A 9,913-nucleotide genomic window follows, 5' to 3' on the forward strand; every position below is an offset into this window, starting at 1 on the left:
TGCGATTTCCCATAATATGAGTGAGTTATGTCAATACTACCTAGTGATGCGTTTACACTTCATCCACTACTCACAAAAGCATCAAGGTCATGATGTGAAACTACTGAGGTTACTTCGCTCAGAGCTGGCTATCATTTTAGTCAGTCTGCAACCACAGGATCGCACACCCTCTGTTCTCTTGTTCAGCATACTGAAAGTTATTCCCTAGCAAACAACCTCCTTTCTCATGCAATCAGGAAAGAAATAAGGTTCAGAGCAATACATTTTTTTGAAGGTCAAAGATCTTAATGTGAAAAGATGCTACAATGTAGGGGTTATTAGCACCTTACAGGCTGACATCCACTATTACAAGTTTTGCTATTGGAAAGAAGAGCACTAAGCTTTACAGATTTTTGCAAGTGGAACACTTAATAAATGTCTTGCTGTTCCTTGGCTTTAAGGGGAGAACAGGACTGTTAAACTAACATGGAAAACAGGACCTAGATGAGAATTCTTTTGGAGACAATTCAAAATCTCAATCAGTATTCTTGCATGTACCAAATGCAAAGTTAACACTATTCAGGAGAGCTAACCTGACTTTTCAAACCTTTCATTCTTCCTCTTTCCCCACAATGTTATTCAATTCCTATGGAAAACAGCTCTTATCTCCGGAAAGTTGGTGACAGTCCCCGCTGGGATTGCTTAGAATTAAAGAAAATTGACAAGTAAAAGTCCATTCAACAGATTTTATTGATCAGTTTGGTTTTGCGATTACAACTGTTTCAATTTTCTTCCACTGAAAACAAAATACAAACTTTTACAGCAACACTTGCAGAGAACATTCATAAGATAACAGCTTGATATTTGCACAAGTTGGCTTTCAAGAAAAAGCCAGATAAATCAGAGAGTCACCATAGTTCAGTGCCTAAAATTGATTTAGGGGCAAATACAACTACAGATCTATTAGCTACCTTCCACTTCAAAACACAAGGCCAAGAAAAACTGCAAGTTGTTACTTCAGGTTTTTTGCAAGTACACAGCACAGATCAGCTGACACTGCCATTTCACAAAGGAGTAATTTCTATAGTGAGGCAGCCAAGCACATGGTGAAGATGTACAACCCAGCCTCCCCTCCCCCCAAACAACTGAAAGGGAAACAATACGAGCCACCACTCTGTAAACTGTGGATTACACCTTGTTGGCAAGGCTAACAAGCAAGCGGTGCGTAGTGCAGGCCTTCCAGAACATGACTAAATTGATACAGTACAAGCTTGAGTTTTTCAGATTTGCCTCTGTACATGTCAGGAATCATGGGTTTCCTAAAGACTTGGAAAGTAGCAATTGCTGGCACCAAGAAAATTCAGTACCTAAGGCAAGGTATCCCTTCCACCCTTTTAAACAAAATTTGAGGCAAAAGATTAAGCAACTTTAAGGCACTTCAAAAATTATTTTTAGTTTGCTTTACCAGCATACTTTATCAGCAATCTAAATCAGGATCAGCACAGCTCATGAATAAGCATTTAGCAACATTTTACAGAGCAACACTTTTTTTTTTTTTGGCAATGTCTTCCATGCTATGAAGTGTTCTGTAGCACTTTTCTGAAAGTGTCCCAAAAGATAGCCCTTTGAGGCCAAAAAAGTTATATACTAGGCATAGAGTTTGGTTTGCTGAACTGAATGAGAACTGTCAGACCTTAGAAGAATGTTTTGCTCACTTCAAAGCACAGAATACAAGCTCATGGATATCTTTTTAAACAAATAAATGTAATAACATAGTTCTGAGATAGGGAAAGGACAGACTCAGTGATTTCACAATAAGGCCAAGGATTTACCATCTAACCCACATACAAACTGTTGCTGGAAACTGGCTGCTCACTCTGCTGTTTTAAAAAACCTGAGCTGATTGTCTTAGTTTTGTTTAGAAAACCAAAAGCTAATTAACTCAAAGATACAGTACTGGTAAGTAACTTTTGTATTTGTAGCAATTTGAGTTTTCTGTGCAGCAGAATAGAAACAATGCCATTCAAACCAGAAGAACACAAGAAAGTAACACTGTGCACTTTTAAGTTTCCAACTGAAGCCTACCTAATTTGCTTCATATTTAAGTTCCACTGCCATGACTATTATCTGCATTAATACTATCATTTTGTATTGGGTGCCAAATTCCAGTCAAGTCAGAGCTAGTAAGACAGTACTACAAATTATTCTGAAATTGATCATGATGGATATCATCAACAGCTATGTATTGTAAGCTACATCCACCAACTGATTTTATTATTACTTCATTTTTTCCTGTGGGTTTATTTTCACAGGTGCTCAAGTCAATCTACATTGGGGATGACATACCTTTGATACTCAGATCACATGGCTGATCCAGCCAAGGGGGGGAAAAAAAAAACCCCAAACCAAACCTATTTGGCCAAATAGATTTCCTTTACTGGTTCACTGCAGGGTGACATAAACCTGATGCCAGGAAGGGGGAAGGGGAAAATAAAAAAAGATGTAGTCCTGGCAGCCCAGGACTACAGCAATCCTGACTAGGATCAAATCAGCAGATCCTCTGAATTACCCTTAATTGTTCCTTCAGCAAGCAGACATAAAGGAGAATAAAAAAGAAAAAAAACCCAAACCCTGAAATTAACTGCAATGAGTTTAAGAACTATTTGAATAAGAAAAATTTCAGGATTTCCCAAACACCAGAATTTCAAGTACAAATGTAAGTTGTTGCCTTTTTATACAGGGAGTGAATTGAGCTTTATCACTAGTTTTACATTGGTCTTTGTAGGCCAGAACAAAAGGTAAACAAAAAGCTTCTGTTTGTAGTTGAACATTACTGTACCATGCTCTCTCGCCCTCAAACAAAGTCAATAAGGGACAGTTATTTAGTGTAATAAGTTTTAAAACTGGAATGCTCAAGTCACATGTATTCCACTCTCCTATATAAAGCTAGTACATAATAGTTTTACTTATCTCTGAGATAGGTGGGATGCTTTTGCAGCCTACTGATTTTTAGTCTTTTAAGGCACTAATCTTCATCTCCCCTTTAGAAGGATTATCCCTACATCCCCTCTCCATCCTCAACATTAATTGGAAAGGGCTTAGGATTTCTGTTTGGAATGCAGTATTTTATCAGGCAACCTTTATTCTTGCGTAAAAAAAATTATGGGTTTTGTTATTCTGTTAAGACACTATCTACTTCTACAATTTTGTTCATCTTTCTAGCAGCACGTTATAAGAGCCACAAGCTAGTATAAATGGTATTTCACTCCCTGAAGTCAGTCACCAATAATTCTCATCTTGATAAAACTGAAGGGATACTGTATCAAATGCTGACTAAATTAGCCTTCACAATAAGTCATCATGAGATTGTCTACTCAAGACAGTGTTGCCACTGAATAAGAATTTCTGAATGTCTACATTTGGCATATCAAAAAAAAAAGTCCCACAGCAGCAGCCACTAAAGGAAAATAAGACAGCCATTAGAACCCATGCAGCATATTGCAAGTAATCCTGTTGAAGAGATTCGTATCACCTCTTGCCAAGTATAATGTTGCAAAAATATTCTTTTGAAGTCTTCTTTTAGAGATTTAAAGGATAATTATGAATTGCTGTCTTCCATGAGCAACAGAAAAATATTTTGGTTCAGTGAACTACAGGTGTTGGGCTACTAGTCCATTATGAAGTGCCAGGTCCTAAAGTGTGTGATAGTTTCGGTCTTTCGACTTGCAGAATTTGTACAGAAAGAAAATAACAGCTTGCAGACCCAGAACAAGGACAATTCCACCTATGAAACTCGCAGCATCAAATGTAGATTTGCGTGAAGAAGGTGCAGGAGTAGTATTCGTACCTGTTAAACACCACATTGGAGTTTGTGAGTGCGCAATGCTCACAAAAGTTCTACAGATTTTAGTACTGGCTTCCTGGTATTAGAGATTACTAAACACATCCAAACACCAATAAAAACCAACACAATAATCAAAAGTAAAGACATGCCAGCAGCTGCGTTTAAATTAGTAACACAAATTCTGATTAAATACTGTTTGTACAAGGCTAGAGCTATTTATAGCCAAACTGCTCTGGACCTCAATACTGAGCAAGTCCCAGCTGGACTTCATTTATACTTCAAAAAGCCAAAGCTTTCCTCCTTTACACAGAAGTATACCACGTTTTCCAGTCTCTGCTGCTTGTTCCAGGTTTTTGCTTAAATTCAAATTAAATTATTATCTTCCATCTACTGTACTTTACCCCAAGAATCATGCTTAAAGAAATCAGCTGAAGCCCCAACACATGAATCTGGAAGCAACAGCCATCTGCTGATGGCTAGCTTCAAAGAGCTTTACTTCATTAGAGCTTTTCACGAATTAGCATATTTAGGATTGATGCTGAGATATTCAGCTTATTCCCTGATTATGCTGCAAGTGAAAAACAAAATACCACCTCTGAAAGATAAGTGAGTTAACAAGTGACTTCCAGCCACACTATTAAAAGCATCCAGCTGATTTCATTTGACCCACATTCCTGACTTTTAATAACTCACCAACTAGCTCTGTTTCTCAAGTTATTACCTTGCTACATACATACATCACCTTAACAAAATTAGACATGCTGTAGAGTTAGGAGTGCCAACACCAGATATACTAACACTAATGTTGTAACTTGGTAAATCTTTCAATATAATGCTTTTAAAGCAACACTAATTTCTAAGTATTTTATGCTTTAATTATGCTAGTAGTAGCAGTTACCTGGAATAGTGGTTGTTGTGGTAGTTGAAGTAACAGCAGTTGTAGGTAGAGGAACATGTGTAGTTACATTGGTGATGTTAGCTGTTTGAGAGAAGACAGTATGGACATACCATAAGCTTCAAGAGCTACGTTTGGAAGCACTGAAGTTCTCATGTAAATGATTTGTCTTGTTTTGCTTAAAAAAGGATCAACTTTGACCTCAGACTGCACCCCACGTAATTTAGATGTTCAGCTGCACAGCATTAAGCTGAATTTCTGCAATAAGGATTTTTTTTAACTTGCATACCATAGTTTCCCAAATATTTCAAGGTTCTCCACAGATCAGACAGTGATTTTTCATTCAGACGAAACCACTCTTCTTTCAAGCACTAATATAAATGCTGGTATTTGAACAAGAATCAAACCAGATGCTTCAAGACAACTGAGAATCTGCATCAAGGCAAAGGACTTTCATTAAGCAGCCCTTAGAATTGGTTAGTATTTTTTGTACTAAAAAGTACTTAAGGTAATAACTCTAGACAGGAGCTAAACACTTACAGGATAGCAAAACTTCCTCTTTCTCCCCCGTCCCCAAAACACTAACTGTGAATGACATCATTGGAATAAACAGTCACCTGTAACTAGGCTGCCTCTTAAAAGCTCTTCCATTATCAAGTCAGAACACTGGGTCTCTGAACACCACACCCCCACCCCCCTTGCCCAGGTTAGTATTACTAAAAATTAATCAGTATCATTAGTCATTAATCAGCCTGGGATGAGTGCCAACATTTGTAGATTTACTCAAAGCTACACATCACCCTATAGTACATTAGGCTGTTCCAAGCCTAATCAAGTACCAACTCGTTACCTCCCATCTCCTTTAAGCAGCAGATGCTTTTAAAGATGAGGGGTTTGCAATTTTAAGAACTCCACTGCTAAGATGGCAGCGTGTGTAAGAATAGAAATTTTTGAACTGGGCAACAAAAGAAAAAAACAAACTCCTAAGAACTCATATTTAGTGGAAATTACTAATTATAACAATTACCACTGAGCCAATTCTTAATTATATTGGAACGAAGCATTTTCTCTGAGAGTTTTATAAAATCTGTTTCTTCCAACCCTTGGGACCATTTACGTATTCCATACATCAGATGTTTATTAGTCATGCTACTACAGTGATCTGTGGAAAAAGCCCTTGTCCTTTATTTTATTGACTGGTTTCTGGTTTACTGCCATTCTATATTCAGTGGTACTTTATTACCTATAGCAGTATGAGCTGTGGTAGCAGAACTGGCTGTGGTGGTATTGGAAGGTGCCGTGGTGGTATTGGAAGACGCTGTGGTGGTGGTGGTGGTGATATTGGAACGTGCCGTGGTGGTATTGGAAGATGCTGTGGTGGTGGTGGTGGTATTGGAAGGCGCCGTGGTGGTATTGGAAGGCGCCGTGGTGGTATTGGAGGATGATGCAGTAGTACTGGAAAGATGAACAACTGTAGGAGTTATGAAAGAATAGAGTTATGGTAGAGATTAATGTCAGTATTCAATCAAAAAAACCCCACAATGAAACGACAGAACAGCAGCAGGCTGGGTTTCAGGGAACTCATATAGCACTGAGTCTATTGTAGTCTTGGTCTGAAATTACAAAGTAATTGAATGTTCAATCCACCACACTAACAGTAAAAGTTGCATGAGCAAACACACAAAAAACCTTGTCACAGGCAGCCCAATCAACCCAGCGTTCAAGTGGCGACTCAAGATTCCTCAAACAGAAGGGAGAAGACTCCTATTGTACAATCATAAACTGTGCATGCTTTACTCAACAGGAAATTAGGTATTCAGTACTGCTTCCCAATCTCACTGAAACTAAAATTGAGCCTGACCTGTCAAGTTCAACTAGAAATCAGAGTGGTTACACAGCTGAAGTGGTATGGGGGGAAAACCAAGAATCTCTCAAGAACTTGGAAGTTTAGCTAAAGCTTTCTGTTCTGGAGCTGCTGCTGGTTATAGGTGCTCTCAGCTTCAGCATGTGCTGTAAAAAATACCTACCCATACAACTGTGAAGCCTTCTGCAACTTAGTATAGTAAGTTAATCACACATAGACAGCTTATCTAAACTGTTGCTTACTCATACACGGATACATCAGCAAGCTTCCTGCTGGAACACCATTATGCTCAGAGTCATTTAAATGTGGTTATTTACATATTGAAACAATACAGCATGGTGGGACACCAGAGCTGCTTCTACAGAGATAGGCTGTAGATTCTGATATATCCATTCTCTCAGGTCCCACTTGCATCAAGTCAGTTTAGGACCACCTTAACATTTTTGCACATCAATCCCCAAATGTAGCGCTGAGCCATGACACTGTAAGAGCTGAGAAGTTATACAGGTTCCTGTTACACCAACAGAGACCTTCTACTAACTAAAAGTGACAATTTTAAGTTTCTTTGAATGTGCAGAAGTGAAACCACAACCTGCTAATGTCACTACAAGTTTAACAGGAACAGACTGCAGAAATTCTTCTCTCAGATATAGAACAAGGCATGGTAACAGCATGCTCTCTGGAAAGCACTGAAAAATGGTACTTTTAACACTCCTGATTAAGAGCTGATTGTCACCATTTTACAAACACAGAAATCCAAGTCAAGTGGAATTATTTCTGACTGGCTGCCACCACCATAAGATAGCCCATAGCAGCATGGTGCCTCCTTTCATGCGAGCCAGCCTCTTTAGCAGCACTGTTGCACTCATCTAGACAAGGGTATTAAGAATTTTCATTCGGTGGTCTAGATCTTAAAACCAGAAAATCCAGGCTGACTATCTCAGTCAAACATTGTTGCCTTAAAACCACAATGACAACACATCCACTGCCTGGATCAAATAAGATCTTCTCCCAGTCTACAGTTTTACTGCATTAGTTTTAACTAAGACTTACTCATACCTCCATCATACTCAGAAAACCCACATACAACCCACAACTCCTTATGCTGCATACTCTCCAGCAGATTTCACATCATACCCACCCACTCCAGGCACCTCTGGGTGACCTTTCACTTTTCCCTGCTGCTATTCACAGATCTTTGGCAATCAGCATGGTAATTTACATCTCAAGGTAACAACTACAGATGAATTAACTAACTTTGGTATTCTAAATTAATTTGAATTCAAATTCAATTTGAATTAAATTAATTTGAATTAAGCCTGAACCCACCTGGCCTTTCTCTTGGTTATGACAGGATCAGGCTAGAGATATTGGTGCTATTTCTTCACTTTCAAGAAACATAAGATATGAGAAGACCTTTGTTGGTTTGCATCAGTGAGATATGCAACAGACTTGCCTTGTTCCCTTCAGAAATAAGGCATTTAAACCACTTCAAGAGCTATATGACAGTTTCTGGGTAACAGATTTCAGGAAAAAGAAATAGTCATTTATTATTCTGGCTATACACCTGAAGAACAATCACAGCACACACAACACTTCTGATGAATGAACAACCTTCACTTTTATAAATTCCTCACTGGTACACAGAAAATTTAGCACAGTACCTCTGTGGAGATAGGAGGACAGCCAGTGCAGCCAGCTAATACCAGGTGCACTAGGACTTTTAGTTTACTTTCAAAACAGCTTTCCCAGACCAGCATACGGGAGGAACAGATTTGCAAGAGTAAGGCATCAGGAGATGTTTTTATCACAGCAAAAGGTTTCAGGAATGAGCTGGTAACTTCTGAATCAGCAACTGGGTGTCAAGACGTTCTCTATGAAAGGCTCTCTTAGGGTCTTTATATGGGATAAGAGCAAGCTCCCCAGCTCTCCCCATCAGCAGATATCTGCTTCTCACTGAAAGAAATGACTCTGGTACCATGAACTCAGCTCTTAAGCGTAGGCAAGCTCACGCATGCTCCCACGACAAACCTGTCTGTCGGTCTGGCTGTTACACAGGGTAAATTCGGATATCCCCCTTACACTTGAGGGGTAAACCTGGAAACACTAACAGAGGTCTGTCGGGCTGGACCAACACTGCCCTCTCCCGCTGCACCGGAGCGGTTGTTAACCTCTGACTCTTGGCAGTCCTCGCGCAGTTCACGGTTCCGATAGGCTGCCCCATATTGGCCTACATCACGTCGTCGGTGGTAGGGCTGAAAAGCAAATCTAGAAGGGTTGAAGCAGAAGTTAGGGGACAGCTTCACACTTCGCTGCTCCCAGCGCCATTACGCAACGCAGCCAGAGAACACGAAAGCGCTTCCAGAACAACTTCTTCCTTTAGCATTTCGGGCCGTGCCGCACGTTTTGTGGTTCTTCGCCACGTAAACACTTTTAACTCCCGCAATGTGACCTGTGCAAGTTTGCACGAAACAAACACGCCGCGTACGTTTTACCGGACACAAAGTTAACCGGCTGGTAGAGTCACCTGCTGCGTAGGCAGGGAAATACCGGAGGGGCAAAAACTCCACAGCGAGGGGCAAAAATGGAAGCGAAAAGAGAGAAGCGGGCGAAAAGCTCGGCGGGCTGCGGCCGCGGGGAAGCGGCGGCGCCCGAGCTGTGAGAGAGGGCCGGGCCGGGCGCTGCTCCCCCCGGCGCCCCCTGCCTCGCCGGGCTCGGTGCGCGGAGCCCGCCCCACTCTCCATTCCGTCCCGTTCCCCCCCAACAACGGGCGGAGCGCGAGCGAGGGAGGGGCTGCCCCGTCAGCAACCGCTGGAGGGGGGAGGGGGGGGATATCGCGAAGCACTCACCAGCGGTCGCGGTGCTGTCACCGGTCGCGCGCGCCCAGCGGCTCTGAGCGGCCCCCGCCGCCAGCCCGCAGAGGCAGGCCAGGCAGAGAACGGCGAGGGGGAGCGCGGGTACCCGGCCCATGGCGGCGGCGGTGCGGCGGCGAAGCGAGGATTGGGGACTCCCGCTCGGTCAGCGTTTCCCTCGGCCCCGCTCCGCTCCCGCTGCCTGCGCGCACCCTCCCAACACCGCCGCCCCGCCTCCCGACGTCACCACGGCGGCACCGCCCCCGCGGGGGCCGGACAGAGCGACTGGGGCGGTAGCGTGGTTCCGCCCAGCCCCTCCTCCCCCATTCGACGGGTAATGGAACGATCCCCGCTGCCCCAAGGGACCGTTCCCCGCCCGTCACGCGCTGCCCGGCCGCCTTCCCACCCTCCCCCCGAAGGCTCCGCCCCCCGGCAGGAGCCGCAGAGCGGCGGCCGCCCATTGGCTTGTGGCGCGGCGG

At 42.5% G+C, this 9,913-nt stretch overlaps 1 protein-coding gene across 1 annotated transcript; it reads right to left on the reverse strand.

Moving 5' to 3' along the window:
* Nucleotides 1–711: 711 nt before the first annotated feature.
* On the reverse strand, nucleotides 712–9,683 carry CD164 (CD164 molecule). The gene is made up of 4 exons (XM_075087423.1): nucleotides 9,432–9,683; nucleotides 5,962–6,189; nucleotides 4,722–4,802; nucleotides 712–3,826 (listed from the first exon to the last, which is right to left on the reverse strand). The coding sequence occupies exons 1-4, from the start codon at nucleotides 9,550–9,552 to the stop codon at nucleotides 3,672–3,674; spliced, it is 585 nt and encodes a 194-aa protein (XP_074943524.1). The 5' UTR covers nucleotides 9,553–9,683; the 3' UTR covers nucleotides 712–3,671.
* Nucleotides 9,684–9,913: the final 230 nt, after the last annotated feature.

This window comes from Phalacrocorax aristotelis, chromosome 3 (genome assembly GCF_949628215.1).
Source record: "Phalacrocorax aristotelis chromosome 3, bGulAri2.1, whole genome shotgun sequence".
In the NCBI taxonomy this organism is placed as follows: domain Eukaryota; kingdom Metazoa; phylum Chordata; class Aves; order Suliformes; family Phalacrocoracidae; genus Phalacrocorax; species Phalacrocorax aristotelis.